Source organism: Accipiter gentilis, chromosome W, assembly GCF_929443795.1.
Source record: "Accipiter gentilis chromosome W, bAccGen1.1, whole genome shotgun sequence".
NCBI lineage: Eukaryota > Metazoa > Chordata > Aves > Accipitriformes > Accipitridae > Astur > Astur gentilis.
In genome coordinates, this window is record NC_064918.1 from 6,269,320 (window position 1) to 6,286,253 (window position 16,934).

The following is a 16,934-nucleotide window of genomic DNA, read 5'->3' on the forward strand; positions in this document are numbered from 1 at the left end:
CTTGGGAATGGTAAATATTGATGTATTCCATGGACTAGTAGAAGGGACAACATGTCCCGCTCTCAATTGGTCTTCAACTAACCCTTATATTTTTAGCAACCTTTCAGAATTTAGCAGCTACTGATCAATCCAAACAGGCTCATCTGTTTTCCAGTTAATTTTCAGAATTGGCTGCCCCTCAGTGACCACTCCTAAAAAGGATGGGTCACTAACATTGCCTTCATTTGGCTCAATAAATCATGGCCTACGAGGCCAAACAATTCAGTTGGGGTAGTCATGATATACGGACGCATCGTAACGTGTTCACTGTCGGGGAACACAAATGGGTAACCAGTAGCTGACTTACTAAGGTGGCTTCTGTGCCCCCTATCCCTGCAATACCAAAATTTGGATTGATCAATGGCCATGATGGAGGCCAAATGCATTGTGAAATAATCGTAACATCAGCTCCTGTATTGATTGTCATTGGTTTCTTGATGATAACTCCATCAGGCCCTTCTAATTGCACTACCTTTTCTGGTTTACCTCTTGTTGTGTCCATGGCAAAGTATACCTGCGGTTTCCCTGTGGAGCCGAATCCACCATCTCCACGTTGTACTTCACCCGGGTTCGGAACACACGACCTGAATGGAACTAATTGTGCTATTCTGGTACCTTTAGGAATAGAAACAGGAGGGATTACAACATGGATCATAATTTTCACAGTCCCACAGTAATCTGCATCAATAAGCCCTGGGAGCATATCAACGACGTCTGCATTTTTCCGCAAATTACACAATGCTTTGCGTGTCTTTTCAGTAGCATTTTCAAAAGCGAGTATTTTGAACATGTTTTCTTTCATGCCCTCGTTCATGTCAGGGTGGTCATAAATTGTATTCTCCTGTTTCACCTGGGTAAAAGCACGGCTGCGCATATTGTTTGGTATGGTAAGAAAAGCTTGATACGCCAAGATCTGTGATAGATGCTGAACCTCAGTGACACATTGTAACTGAGCGTTCCCTGATGCGAAGGGTCCAGTACCCATCGGCATCTGCGTGGTTACTCCCCATAGGGGATCTGTTTGTTGTCGTGATGTTGCTTGTTCCCTATCACAGAACTTCTCCCACTGCTGGAAAAACACTAACATTTGGGTGGGTGTCAGAATCAACTGTGCTATCTGTTTAATATCTTGAGGTATCAGCGTATCAGCAGAAAAAATGAATTGCAGTATTTGGTGAGTTAACGCAGATTTGATTCCGTACTGACTCACAGCATTCCTTAATTTCTCAATGACCTTCCCGTCAAACACCTCCCATTTTTTCTGTCCATTTGATGCAATAACTGGGAATGCTTGGAGCATAGTCCCTTCTCTGATGGCATCTTTTATTACACCCCTCCAATGTCTCTGCCTTTCTTCTGCAGCGGCTGTTACAAGCGGCTATTACAGGCGGCTCCGTGTCTATCACGGGTGCGGTTGGTTTCCCCGTCTCTTTTCCGCATTTCCTTTAACAATTCTAACATTGTCTCTTTTTGTTCTATTATTAGAGTAGCCAAGTCCTTGTTTGCATTATTTGAATCAGGGTATATGCTAGGTATAATTTGTTCATGTTGAACGGTGGTATCTGAGGGCTGGTTTTTCGTAGGCAGATTTTTACTCACTCCCTGATTCTGTAGGGTTTCCTTTAATCGTACGGTTAGGTAGGCTTAGGAACTGTCAGATGTCTGATTAATATCGGCAGTTCCAGGGAGTGGAGCAGAAGTCAAGGGCACAAGAGCAGGTGAACAAGCTCCAAAAAGTCTCTCTCACTGCATTATGTTTTTCTCCCTGCTTTTCCCTTTCGCTTGTTGTTGGAGAGAGAGAGCAGCAAAAGCAGACACAGACGCTTTATGATCTGCTTTCATTTCTTACAGAGTTGTCTTAATCAATTTCCATAAAGTTGCAAGATCTTTAACTTCTTTAGACCCGTCACTGACTTCATCCCATAGGGAGGTTCCGATAGCATTCCAGGTACTAAGCTCAAAAGCTGTACCCACACTAATTGAAAGGTTTCTGTCCTTGCTTCATTAGTTTTTTAGCTGATTTATCATCGTCAGTTACCATATCCCATAATACGTCTCCTTATCTACACCATTCACTCTCCTGAAATAATAAATCCGGATTCTTAAAGCATCCCTTAACACGACCTAAAGCAACTAATCCCAAAACTTGCTTAACGCAATTTACCCCCCGCTTTTCTAAAAAGCACTGTAATAATTTTAGGGCTACCTCTTGATCCATTGCCGGCCGGCTTCTTGATACTCCTGGGTGCTACCTTGATTAAGGCACCTCGGTTAAAAAGTCTTTGCAGCCTTTTTCCAGTAGCCCTCACTGACGGCGAACCCCTTTTGGACGGTCCAGGCACGAGAGTTAACACACCAACCAAGACGATCAGCGTTTGGTTAATCTTTTGCCCCCCCGGTCGCTGCTACCGGTGCTTCTCAGTTTCCGTCGCTCCTATTCCCCTTTCTGCGGTCCCCGTTCGGGTGCCATTTGTTGGAGCGGCGGAGGAATGCGCATAAGTTGACCCAATATGAGTGATAGAAGTGATTCAACTTTATTTGCACGGATAGCTCATATTTATACAGTTTGCGATAATTATGCCTACTAGTCCTAATATGATTGGTACGTTGCTAATGTTTATTCATTACTAAAACACACCCACTTGTGATTTGCAGCTATGCGTGTTCCGTAACTTTCTCATGGGAACTTCTTCAAAAGTTACTTCTGAAGTTATGCCAAGGTCACACCGTCCCTGTCTTTCTCCTGATAACAGTGAGACCAGCTGTTGTTTTTCTCCCAATATCAGTAAAGCCAGCTATTTTCAGCCAAGGCCTAGTCTTGTTGCTCAAACTGACATTCTTTCACACAGAACTCTGCTCGCACAACTTTTCCATAGACCCATGTCCTTTTTCATCAAGCCAATTCCCAACAGGCAATTATTATCATTGCATTGAGCATCCTCCCATGTGTGCTGTCCTTGCTGCAAAGGGCCCTGCAGTGGACAATTCACATGGCATATTTGGCGCAAAAACAAAAAGGGGGAATTGTGGAGGACCTCGGCTGGACCTCGGAGCCTGGGGAGGATATTGACCTTGACAAGACTACAGTGTTCCTGTGAGAGAACAAGAAAGGATGAGAAGCATGCCTGGGAAACTAAACTTAAGGAATGTGTTGATCGTTTGCAGTTGTGATAAGGAACCTGAAAAAAGTCACCCAATGAGGGGTGAGAAAAACAACTTCTGACAACTTTCTGACCAATGAGGGACAGACATATGTACAAGGTAACAAGTATAATGGGTATAAATTTGCTGGCTTGTAGTAATAAAAAAACCTTCTTTGCTTGTACTATAAGAATGCGTACTTGTCGTTTGTCCGTCTCGACCACGACATTAGCCCTGGGTTGTCTGATAAGCCCTAAACTAAACAAGGTGGTGGCTGCACCATTCAAAGAACCAAAACCTGAACTGAGCCTTGAAATCCCTTAACAAATAGTATGCCCTGAGTCTCAATCCAACCACTCTTCAGTTGCCTGAGGAAGCAAGGTAAAGAAAAGCTGGAGGGTTTCAGCTTCAGTTTCAAAGGACAACCTTGTGTACTCAAACAATGACAGACCAGCAAAAGAAAGAAAGAAAGATAAGGGGAGACTCCACTCAGATATACATAATCCACTCAGGCATAGTCATACACACCCTTCCGCAAGTCAGCGGATAAAACCCTTAAGATTCAGGTTGGAAATCGGGGAGTCACTTCAACTATACAGCTGGCTTGTGAAGAAGACCCTTCCCCCCCTTGATCAGGACACCGGTTGAGGTAGCTTCCCTGGGATTGAGAGCCCTTACCTAGAAGGGTAAGTGAATATTGTTTATGCTTTAAGTTTGTAAACACGTGTGTGCTTGTGGTTGTCTGTGAATCGCTTGTAGTTGTAATAGTGTGATATCGAAAAGCTGGTCAAAGAAATTCTCTAAGACTCGTTTTGGAGTTTTAGAAAGTAGGCATTCTTTATTGCAGCGCTGGATGCACGGGGGATAGTTCCACCTAGCATGCATGCCACAGCTTTAGCACAAACAGGTTATATAGAATATCTGATGAATATGTAATTAGTTTAGTATACATATACATAAAAATGATTGTAACTGATTATCTTAGTACTGCCTACATCTGATCATGCACAATGAAGGATCCACTTGAGTCGAAGGTCTGCTTTTGCGACCACTGACCCATTTGAAGTTCTTGTTGGCTGTCCTTGAAGTCTTTGTTCTTGTCCTTGTTCTTTGATCTTGAAGCTTAACGCAGTTTCAAATCACATGTAGTCAGTTTCAACATTGTTCTCATCTAGTGTACAGGAACATCTAGTCATAAGAGCCAAGAACTGCAAAACTTATGAATAATTACTAGTTAATCACTTGACTACACTTTTGTAATTATCTCCCCAGCTACCCCTTGTCTATTGCTTCAACCATAATGTTAATATATGATCACTTATCAAACCTCACTTATACAGTTACCTAGCAGCAAACCAGTTTTCATAGAAGGTACAAAATATTAAAACCATAAAAAGTTGAACAAACCACACGAAATGTATGGACATATGCTATCAGTTCCCCCCTTTCTGTTTGAGGCTACTAATTCTTTTAGTAGTCTCACCTGAATACAGATCATGTCACAGCTCATTTAAGACAGTTAAAAGCGACATCAGATTATAACAATGATGATAACAATCACAATTACATTTTACAAAAGCCCAGCTAACCATCCAGTCAGAGAAAATCCAAAGTTTTGAAATATTTTGTTTAGCCAAAAACTTTCTATGTTTGATCTCAGTTCTCTACTACTTTGAGCTACATGTCTTATTCTGTCTATCTGATGGTTTAAATCATCTGTCACATTTGGTATGTGGATACAACATGAATCATTTGAAAATCCAATGTACTCGCATACTCCATGTTCTTTTAGTAGTAGTAAGTCTAAAGCTAACCGATTTTGCAATGCCATTTTACTAGTAGCCTGTACTTGTTTATTGAGTTCATTTAGCCCACTTTGAGTAGCATTAGCTAATGTTTCTACTTGGAGTGAAAGATTGTGGAGAGTAATTTTATTTTGAAGAGTTGTTAACTGTGGTAAGAATATAGATTCCAATACCCATCCTATTTTGGTTCCAGTACTTGGTGATTGCCACGAATCATCTTCTCGCTTTACCCAATTCCACCATCAAGGCCATAAGGGGGATTTCTTCTAGAAAGGGCATAAAGTTAGTAAGCCTAAAGTCCATTGTTTACTCTTGTCCTTCATGGGAAGGTGAGTGGACCATGTACCATCGCTACTCACCCAGACAGTTAGTCCTAAACTTTCCACCTGTCCTTTAATACAGTCAATTCCAGGCCAAATTTTCCTTCCATTATTAAGAGGGGACCAAGTATCATTTAAAACATTACTGTAATTTCTACAAGCACATCCCCATCTTAGAGCTTTAGCTACTGGATAAAGTCTTTGAACTTCTGGGTCAGAAGAATTACAAGTATAGACTTTCATACAGATCCATTTAGGATGTGTGATTTTCTCCATTTGTCTAGTCCAATCTAAATTCCCATAGATAGTTCTGGCTCTGGGTGGATCTAATAAGGGCCCTGTAACTCCAGTAAATTCCAAACACCATTCTATATTTTGAATATGATCCCAAGTTCCTCTCTGCACTTGTCTCCATGGTTTTGGCAATTGGCAGCCCCGAGGGGTGTTTGTACAAGTTTCTCCTGAAGGACGATAAATTAATTCTTTTGCCCATGAGGTGGATGGTTTGGTAATGTTACAATTCAAAATGCTATAATTCCTTCTTTCAAAGTTTAAAGAATAACTGCCATCCAAATCCGTCCAATTTAATCTCCTAAACTGATTCTCATTGTCCCACATCTTTTCCCAAGTTTTGGTTAGATTCAATGTCAATATTCCCCATGGAATTGGATTTTCAGCTGACTTTGGAATCGGAAGGCAGGCTGTTATTGAGGTTAAATTTTGTACCTTTGCAAAACATTGAATCAATTGTAAAACTAGATTGTCTTTTATCAAAATCACAGGGACGACTAGTATCAGGATTAGTAATTCAAACAATAATTGCTTCATTTTGTTTATCTTATACTACAGATTGTTTTATCATGTCAATCCGTGATTCTGCCTTTGTAATTTTACATCTACTATTATTTATCTTATGTTTAGAAAACTTAAAAGAAAATATTTAAACCTATAACACACAAAAGGATTACTGCCCCTGACAATATCCCTAATAACAACCCCAATATTATAAGCTTTAGACAATTGTTCTCCCAAGTACATAGCATGAAACTTATTTATAAATTTTCAATTTCAAAGGACCAGTTTTGTTGGGAATTGGCTTGATGAGAAAGGACATGGGTCTATGGAAAAGTTGTGCGAGCAGAGTTGTGTGTGAAGGAATGTCAGCGTGGGCAGCAAGATTAGGCCTTGGCCGAAGACTGCTGGCCTTGCTGATATCAGGAGAAAAACAACAGCTGGTCTCGCTGATATCAGGAGAAAGACAGGGACGGTGTGACCTTGGCATAACTTCATAAGTAACTTTTGAAGAAGTTCCCATGAGAAAGTTACGGAACACGCATAGTTGCAAATCACAAGTGGGTGTGGTTTAGTAATGAATAAACACTAGCAATGTACCAATCATATTAGGACTAGTAGGCATAATTATCGCAAACTGTATAAATATGAGCTATCCGTGCAAATAAAGTTGAATCACTTCTATCACTCATATTGGGTCAACTTATGCGCATTCCTCCGCCGCTCCAACAAATGGCACCCGAACGGGGACCGCAGAAAGGGGAATAGGAGCGACGGAAACTGAGAAGCACCGGTAGCAGCGACCGGGGGGCAAAAGATTAACCGAACGCTGATCGTCTTGGTTGGTGTGTTAACTCTCGTGCCTGGACCGTCCAAAAGGGGTTCGCCGTCAGTGAGGGCTACTGGAAAAAGGCTGCAAAGACTTTTTAATTGAGGTGCCTTAAACAAGGAGCATCAAGGAGTATCAAGAAGCCGGCCGGCAATGGATCAAGAGGTAGCCCTAAAATTATTACAGTGCTTTTTAGAAAAGCGGGGGGTAAATTGCGTTAAGCAAGTTTCGGGATTAGTTGCTTTAGGTCGTGTTAAGGGATGCTTTAAGAATCCGGATTTATTATTTAAGGAGAGTGAATGGTGTAGATTAGGAGACGTATTATGCGATATGGTAATTGACGATGATAAATCAGCTAAAAAACTAATGAAGCAAGGATAGAAACCTTTCAATTAGTGTGGGTACAGCTTTTGAGCTTAGTACCTAGAAAGCTATTGGAACCTCCCTATGGGATGAAATTAGTGATGGGTCTAAAGAAGGTAAAGGTCTTACAACTTTATGGAAATCGATTAAGACAACTCTGTAAGAAATGAAAGCAGATCGTAAAGCGTCTGCGTCTGCTTTTGCTGCTCTCTCTCTCCAACCACAAGCAAAAGGGAAAAGCGGGGAGAAAAATATAATGCAGCGAGAGAGACTTTTTGGAGCTTGTTCACCTGGTCTTGTGCCCTTCACTTCTGCTCCACTCCCTGGAACTGCCGATATTAATCAGCCATCTGACAGTTCCCAAGCCTCCCTAACCGTACGATTAAAGGAAACCCTACAGAATCAGGGAGTGAGTAAAAATCTGCCTATGAAAAAACAGCCCCCAGATATGACCGTTCAACATGAACAAATTGTACCTAGCATATACCCTGATTCAAATAATGCAAACAAGGACTTGGCTACTCTAATAATAGAACAAAAAGAGACAATGTTAGAATTGTTAAAGGAAATGCGAAAAAGAGATGGGGAAACCAGCCGCACCCATGATAGACGCTTGTAATAGCCGCTGCAGAAGAAAGGCAGAGACATTGGAGGGGAGTAATAAAAGAGTCCATTATAGAAGGGACTATGCTCCAAGCATTCCCAGTTATTGCATCAAATGGACAGAAAAAATGGGAGGCGTTTGACTGGAAGGTCATTGAGAAATTAAGGAATGCTGTGAGTCAGTACGGAATCAAATCTGCGTTAACTCACCAAATACTGCAATTCATTTTTTCTGCTGATACGCTGATACCTCAAGATATTAAACAGATAGCACAGTTGATTTTGACACCCACCCAAATGTTAGTATTTTTCCAGCAGTGGGAGTCATTCTGTTATAGGGAACAAGCAACATCATGACAACAAACAGATCCCCTATGGGGAGTAACCACGCAGATGCTGATGGGCACTGGACCCTTCGCATCAGGGAACGCTCAGTTACAATGTGTCACTGAGGTTCAGCATCTATCACAGATCTTGGCGTATCAAGCCTTTCTTACCATACCAGACAATATGCGCAGCCATGCTTTTACCCAGGTGAAACAGGAGAATAATGAACCTTTTGCACAGTTTAATAGACTGCATAGGGCAATTTATGACCACCCTGACATGAACAAGGGCATGAAAGAAAACATGTTCAAAATACTTGCTTTTGAAAATGCTACTGAAAAGACACGCAAAGCATTGTGTAATTTGCCAAAACATGCAGACGTCGTTGATATGATAGAATACATGGATCGATCAGTGGACTCACAGAAAGTAGCCTATGCTGCCACAGCTCTCCAAGGAGCTACAAAGAAACACAAGGCCAGTAAGACACCCTTGGTCAAGTGTTCTAACTGTGGCAAACGTGGACGAATTAGGAGCAAATGTACAGGTACTGTTAACAGTAAGTGCTGCAACGAGTGTAAGAAAGATAACCATACCACCAAGAATACAGGAAGAAGGGAAACTTTACACCGACCGCGAAGGCCCCTCGCGCGACGACACGAATGCAAGGGGCTTGGGCTGCCAGCCCTCAGGCAGCCTCGCAACCACCAGATCCGCCACTGCAGGAAGCTCCAGAGTGGATGTGGAAACCGCAGTCAACATAAAGGGACCATTGGGGTTTGGACTTAGTGCATTTTTAATGGGGCAATCTTCAACAGCTCTAGAAGGAATTCTGGTGCTCCCAGGGCTTATTGATGCAGATTATTGTGGGACTGTGAAAATTATGATTCATGTTGTAATCCCTCCTGTTTCTATTCCTAAAGGTACCAGAATAGCACAATTAGTTCCATTCAGGTCGTGTGTTCCGAACCCAGGTGAAGTACAACGTGGAGATGGTGGATTCGGCTCCACAGGGAAACCGCAGGTATATTTTGCCATGGACATAACAAGAGGTAAACCAGAAAAGGTAGTGCAATTGGAAGGGCCTGATGGAGTTATCGTCAAGAAACCAATGACAATCAATACAGGAGCTGATGTTACGATTATTTCACAATGCATTTGGCCTCCATCATGGCCATTGATCAATCCAAATTTTGGTATTGCAGGGATAGGGGGCACAGAAGCCACCTTAGTAAGTCAGCTACTGGTTACCCATTTGTGTTCCCCGACAGTGAACACGTTACGATGCGTCCGTATATCATGACTACCCCAACTGAATTGTTTGGCCTCGTAGGCCATGATTTATTGAGCCAAATGAAGGCAATGTTAGTGACCCATCCTTTTTAGGAGCGGTCACTGAGGGGCAGCCAATCCTGAAAATTAGCTGGAAAACAGATGAGCCTGTTTGGATTGATCAGCAGCTGCTAAATTCTGAAAGGCTGCTAAGAATACAAGAGTTAGTTGAGACCAATTGAGAGCGGGACATGTTGTTCCTTCTACTAGTCCATGGAATACATCAATATTTACCATTCCCAAGAAAAGTGGGAAATGGAGACTGTTACATGATCTCAGAGCTGTGAATGCAGTGATGGACAGTATGGGAGCCCTGCAGCCAGGTTTGCCGTCTCCAGTTATGCTTCCAGAAGAATGGGATTTGTTAATTATAAATCTAAAAGTTTGCACCCAGATGGCGCTGAACGGTTCGCCTTTTCGGTACCATCGATTAACAAGGCAGAACCCTATAAGAGATACCATTGGGTCGTGTTACCGCAATGAATGCGCAATTCCCCCATGATGTGTCAGGTGTATGTGGCCTGGGCATTAGAGCCTGTAAGAAAGCACTTTCCTCAGTCAATTATTTATCATTATATGGATGACACTTTGATAGTGGGAAGGAACCTGCCACAGGATGAAATTTTAACTCAATTGCAGGACATCTTAAGCCATCGCGGAGTAATTATCACTCCTGAAAAGGTGCAAAAAGCAGCACCTTGGAAGTATTTGGGGTAGCACATAGATGCTAGCAATGTTCAACCTCAGAAGGTTCAAATAACATGAGAAATTTCAACGTTGCATGATGTCCAGAAGCTTGTGGGAGATATCCAGTGGGTGCAGAATCTTTGCGGTATCAGTAATGGCGATATGACCCCTCTGGTAGAACTCTTGGGTATGAGAACACGGTGCAGATGAGAAACGGGAAATGACAGAGCTGACCAATTGGTTGCAGCGCCATGGGAGCCTCCTCCAGGGAATCGTTTTCAACAAAGCACGGCAATCACATGCGTTCTTGCACCAACCCGCTAGGATGTTGGCAAAGCAATTTGACATACCACTTACTGATGCCCAAGGTATCGTTAAAGCATGCCCTGATTGTCAAAAGGAAGGGCTGGGCTTGGTCTGTGGGGTTAACCGACGAGGTCTTTTGCCATTGCAGTTGTGGCAAATGCATATCACCCATGTCACGTGGTTTGGTGCAAAGCGTTCTGTGCATGTGTGTATTGATACCTATCCTGCTGCCATGTGGGCCACGGCACGAACTGGAGAAAAGACCTTACATAGTGAATGACATCTTCACGCTTCTTTTGCAGTGCTGGGTGTGCCTAAAGAAATTAAGACGGACAACGGCCCAGCCTATGGTTCTACACGATTTGCTCGATTTTGTAATTTGTGGGGAATTCACCATGGTACCGGTATTCCACATCTTCCCACAGGACAGGCTATTGTCGAATGGGCCAACTAAACCCTAAAAGAACATGCTGCAAAAACAAAAAGGGGCAACCCAGGGCTTACTCCCAGAGGAACGATTGGCCAAAGCCTTATTTGTGCTAAATTACCTTAGATTGACAGGTGATCACAAAGACCCACCAATGGTAGTGCATCATGTTCTTTTACAGGCAGAAAGGACGCAACAAAGTACAGGAATCATGGTAATGTATAAGGACCCAGAATCCGGGAAATGGTGCGGATCAGCAGAAGTAAAAGTTACTGGGAGATTCTGGCTAAGTGGGTCAAGCCATGGCTTCGCACTGATGCTGGACCCAGAATTGTCCCAATGGCAACTGGCACGGCACCGGCGGGTGCTGGAGCCACTGATCCGACAGATTCTAACTAATAGAGTATTACTAGCGGACACCGAGTCCTTCAGAGAGGTTTTTAGAACAGCGTGCCTTATTGTATATAGAACTTGCTTTAGGTAGAAAGTGCGTTAAGCATAATTTGATTAAACATAGTGTGATTACGGGAAGACAGTGTGGGGTAAATGTAAAAGTTAGTTAAAGCCAAAATCAGGGGTAAGATCTATTTCCATTAATAACCTGGGAACGAGGTTGATTGTGTTTCCACAGATACAGGCCCACGATGGACTCCTGTTCGATTTACACGACCATCATCATCTGGAGCATCATAGATGATGTGGCAATATGAATACTACCTCAGCCGAAAACTTATGTATAGGTCACCTTGGCTAACATAACAGGTCAAGATTCTCTGTGCATCGCAACTGTATCGTAAAGCCCACGAACCAATAGACAAGATGGCTATGACTCGTGCAGCGCGCCTGGCCAGCGAGCGCATGCGTCATAGATTGCAACCGAGGCGGACTTTTGGCACCCGCTGGCCACGTGTGCTAAAACCCGTTCCTCTGCAAATGTATAAATACCGGGATTTTCCGAAGAGCATCGGGCTGGTGTACGGTGAGGCCGTCGTTGCCTCTGTGGGGATGCCCACGGAAAGCTGGCACCTACCGATTGCTGGGCTGAGTTCGTGGAGCAAGATGGTACAAGAATGAATGGATGGTTCATTTTCCTCATAGTCCTCATGGTCTGGGTATTTTCTATTGTTGGCACAAGGGCACGGGTGTAAAGATGTTGATGGGATGTGTTGCTTTAATTTAAGTGATCATTCTCAGTCTATACACAAACAGATAAATTGGCTGAAGAAACATACACAAAGATCCAGCAAGAAACTAGTTGGTTTGATGGAGTGTTACAGTCAGTATTCGGCGGGATAACACCAGGGCTAATGTCATTGATTAAGGAAGCCTTACGATGGTTAGCTATATTGATATTATTCTGTGTAATAGTCAGGATTGCGTATGGGTACATGATGAGAGGAGTCTCAAAGCTGACCCACCAAGCTCTACTCGCACAAAAAGAAAAAGGGGGAATTGTTGGGAATTGGCTTGATGAGAAAGGACATGGGTCTATGGAAAAGTTGTGCGAGCAGAGTTGTGTGTGAAGGAATGTCAGTGTGGGCAGCAAGACTAGGCCTTGGCCGAAGACTGCTGGCCTTGCTGATATCAGGAGAAAAACAACAGCTGGTCTCGCTGATATCAGGAGAAAGATAGGGATGGTGTGACCTTGGCATAGTTTCATAAGCAACTTTTGAAGAAGTTCCCATGAGAAAGTTACGGAACACGCATAGCTGCAAATCACAAGTGGGTGTGTTTTAGTAATGAATAAACATTAGCAATGTACCAATCATATTAGGACTAGTAGGCATAATTATCGCAAACTGTATAAATATGAGCTATCCGTGCAAATAAAGTTGAATCACTTCTATCACTCATATTGGGTCGACTTATGTGCATTCCTCCACCGCTCCAACACAGTTTTCTTTAGACTTCCAGTTCCCTGTTGGTGTTTTCTTTATTCTTGAATAGTGAAGCCAACGTCCTTTTCCCCAGACCTTTACTGCTGTATATGTTGTTAAAATGACTTGATACCATCCTTTCCACTTCTTAGCTAGTGGTTCTGAAGTCCACGATTTTACATATACCCAATATCCTGATTGGAAGGGATTTGCTGCTGTGTCCAATTCTAAGGGTCCAGCTGTAGAGACATACTGATGAAGTTCTTGTAAAGAGTTTCCTAAAGAAATCATAACACCCTTAAAGACATATCTCCAAAAACGCTCAAGGTATTTGGAACATAGGACCCTTGATATGGTCTTCCATACAACATTTCATAAGGACTTAACTTTCCTTTCCCTTTTGGCTGTACTCTGATTCTTAATAGAGCCATGGGTAATGCTTTAACCCCTGTAAGTGAGGTTTCCTGACAAATTTTACTGAGCTGTTGCTTGAGAGTGTAGTTCATTCTTTCTACTTTCCCACTTGCTTGTGGTCTATATGGGGTGTGATAGTCCCGATCTATAGACAATACTTTGTTCAACTGTCTTACAATCTTTGCTATAAAATGAGGGCCATTGTCAGATGACATTCCTACAGTGACCCCAAATCTTGGTATTATCTCTTTGAGCAAGATTTTAACGACTTCTCTTGCTTTGTTGGTGCGACAAGGGAAAGCCTCAGGCCACCCAGTGAAAGTATCAACTAGAACTAGGATATATCGATACCCTTCTTTTCGGGGCAATTCTGTAAAATAAATTTGCCAATATTCTCCTGGAGAATTTCCTTGCTTAGTAATTCCAAAAGTAATCTTATTACTGGTTTTGGGATTATTGTGTATACAAATTTCACATCCCATTGTAATTGTTTGAATAATCTTTGTCATATCTTGTTGGGAAGTGGCTTGCTGAAAAAGGACATGGGCCTGTGGAAAAGTTGTGCGAGCAGAGTTCTGTGTGAAAGAACGTCAGTTTGAGCAGCAAGACTAGGCCTTGGCCGAAAATAGCTGGCTTTACTGATATTGGGAGAAAAACAACAGCTGGTCTCGCTGTTATCAGGAGAAAGACAGGGACGGTGTGACCTTGGCATAACTCCACAAGTAACTTTTGAAGAAGTTCTCATGAGAAAGTTACTGAACACGCGTAGCTGCCAACCACAAGTGGGTGTGTTTTAGTAATGAATAAACATTAGCAATGTACCAATCGTATTAGGACTAGTAGGCATAATTATCACAAACTGTATAAATATGAGCTATCCGTGCAAATAAAGTTGAATCACTTCTATCACTCATATTGGGTCGACTTATGTGCATTCCTCCGCCGCTCCAACAATATCTCTACTCAAAATACACTTTTGTAAATGCTTAACAAGGTTTTCTGTTCCCCAATGTACTTTGTTATGTTCAGCCTGGGCAATTTCTTTCATTATTGCGGGTGGGACTATTATTTGACCTGTTGGTGTTACAGCCCATCCTGTTTCATTTTTATTAGCCTGCAATTTAATAATTAATTCTTCATATTTTTCATTATAATTTGGAGCATCTTTAGGTAAATTTACACTTTTCTCTGGAACTAGTGCTAGGATGCCTTTTTCTGCAGCCTCTTTAGCAGCTCTATCAGCCAATTGGTTACCTGTTTCAGGGACAGTCTGTCCTGGTTTCAGCTGGGATAGAGTTAACTGTCTTCCTAGTAGCTGGTACAGTGCTATGTTTTGAGTTCGGTATGCGAAGAATGTTGATAACACTGATGTTTTCACTTGTTGCTCAGTAGTGTTTAGACTATAGTCAAGGATTTTTCAGCTTCTCATGCCCAGCCAGCGAGAAAGCTGGAAGGGCACAAGAAGTTGGCACAGGACACAGCCAGGGCAGCAGACCCAAACTGGCCAACGGTGTATTCCATACCATGTGACGTCCCATCTAGTATAGGAACTGGGAAGCAGGGGCGGGGAATCGCCACTCGGGGACTTGCTGGCCATCGGTTGGTGGGTGGTGAGCAATTGCCCTGCGCATCATTTGTACATTCCAATCCTTTTATTACTGTTGGGAAGTGGCTTGCTGAAAAAGGACATGGGTCTATGGAAAAGTTGTGCGAGCAGAGTTCTGTGTGAAAGAATGTCAGTTTGAGCAGCAAGACTAGGCCTTGGCCGAAAATAGCTGGCTTTACTGATATAAGGAGAAAAACAACAGCTGGTCTCGCTGTTATCAGGAGAAAGACAGGGACGGTGTGACCTTGGCATAACTTCATAAGTAACTTTTGAAGAAGTTCCCATGAGAAAGTTACGGAACACGCGTAGCTGCAAATCACAAGTGGGTGTGTTTTAGTAATGAATAAACATTAGCAATGTACCAATCATATTAGGACTAGTAGGCATAATTATCGCAAACTGTATAAATATGAGCTATCCATGCAAATAAAGTTGAATCACTTCTATCACTCATATTGGGTCGACTTATGTGCATTCCTCCATCGCGCCAACAAATGGCACCCGAACAGGGACCCAAGAAAGGGGAATTGGAGCAACGGACACTGAGAAGCACCGGTAGCAGCGACCGGGGGGCAAAAGATTAACCGAACGCTTATCGTCTTGGTTGGTGTGTTAACTCTCGTGCCTGGACCGTCCAAAAGGGGTTCGCCGTCAGTGAGGGCTACTGGAAAAAGGCTGCAAAGACTTTTTAACCGAGGTGCCTTAATCAAGGTAGCACCCAGGAGTATCAAGAAGCCGGCCGGCAATGGATCAAGAGGTAGCCCTAAAATTATTACAGTGCTTTTTAGAAAAGCGGGGAGTAAATTGCGTTAAGCAAATTTCGGGGTTAGTCGCGCTGGGTCGCGTTAAGGGATGCTTTAAGAATCCGGATTTATTATTTGAGGAGAGTGAATGGCGTAGATTAGGAGATGTATTATGGGATATGGTAACTGACGATGATAAATCAGCTAAAAAACTAATGAAGCAAGGATAGAAACCTTTCAATTAGTGTGGGTACAGCTTTTGAGCTTAGTACCTGAAAAGCTATCGGAACCTCCCTATGGGATGAAGTCAGTGACGGGTCTAAAGAAGTTAAAGATCTTGCAACTTTATGGAAATTGATTAAGACAACTCTGTAAGAAATGAAAGCAGATCGTAAAGCATCTGTGTCTGCTTTTGCTGCTCTCTCTCTCCAACCGCAAGCGAAAGGGAAAAGCGGGGAGAAAAACATAATGCAGTGAGAGAGACTTTTTGGAGCTTGTTCACCTGCTCTTGTGCCCTTGACTTCTGCTCCACTCCCTGGGACTGCCGATATTAATCAGACATCTGACAGTTCCTAAGCCTCCCTAACCGTACGATTAAAGGAAACCCTGCAGAATCAGGAAGCGAGTAAAAATCTGCCCATGAAAAACCAGCCCTCAGATACCACCGTTCAACATGAACAAATTATACCTAGCATATACCCTGATTCAAATAATGCAAACAAGGACTTGGCTACTCTAATGATAGAACAAAAAGAGACAATGTTAGAATTGTTAAAGGAAATGCAAAAAAGAGATGGGGAAACCAACGCACCCGTGATAGATGCGGAGCCGCTTGTAATAGCCGCTGCAGAAGAAAGGCAAAGACATTGGATTAAGCAAGCCTGGATTGCTCAAAAACAAAAAGAGGGAGAAAGATTTAAATGGAGACCTACAGTGGATTCAACCTTGTTGTGGTATTACAAATACAGACCTACAGCCGCTGCTGGATTTATTGAGGGGCAGCGATAGCTTAACTTCTACAAGACAACTAAGTGCACCGGGATGGCAAGCCTTGGCAGCAATTGGACAAAAAAAGAAGTCACATCATCCATGTCTGGCAGATACGTTCCTGATTTACCCATAAATTTGAATCCTTATGCTGAGATTGATATGGAACACACTGACTGTAGTAAGCAGCATGACAGTGACACCGGTGATTGATCCACATCGGTTAACGCCATGGGACAGTAAGAATGTTTGGGTGTCACTAGCTAAAGCTATTAATCAAACCTCTTTTTGTGTGCTTATGTATTTTATTAGGTATAATGTTGTTTTTACTGTGTT

The 16,934-nt window shown here is 42.6% G+C and overlaps 1 protein-coding gene across 1 annotated transcript; it reads left to right on the forward strand.

The window, feature by feature from the left end:
• Positions 1-8,655: 8,655 nt before the first annotated feature.
• LOC126035361 (uncharacterized) lies at positions 8,656-11,455 on the forward strand. The gene is made up of 2 exons (XM_049793898.1): positions 8,656-9,243; positions 11,153-11,455. Exons 1-2 carry the CDS (start codon positions 8,656-8,658, stop codon positions 11,453-11,455), a joined length of 891 nt encoding a protein of 296 aa, XP_049649855.1.
• Positions 11,456-16,934: the final 5,479 nt, after the last annotated feature.

What these genes read in the sequence shown, in the direction of transcription:
- LOC126035361 (XM_049793898.1), top strand. Translation starts at nt 8,656, where the DNA reads ATGCTGCCACAGCTCTCCAAGGAGCTACAAAGAAACACAAGGCCAGTA. An exon ending in GCTCCACAGGGAAACCGCAG is followed by an intron (nt 9,244 to 11,152) that starts GTATATTTTGCC and finishes GTTCTTTTACAG; the next exon opens with GCAGAAAGGACGCAACAAAG.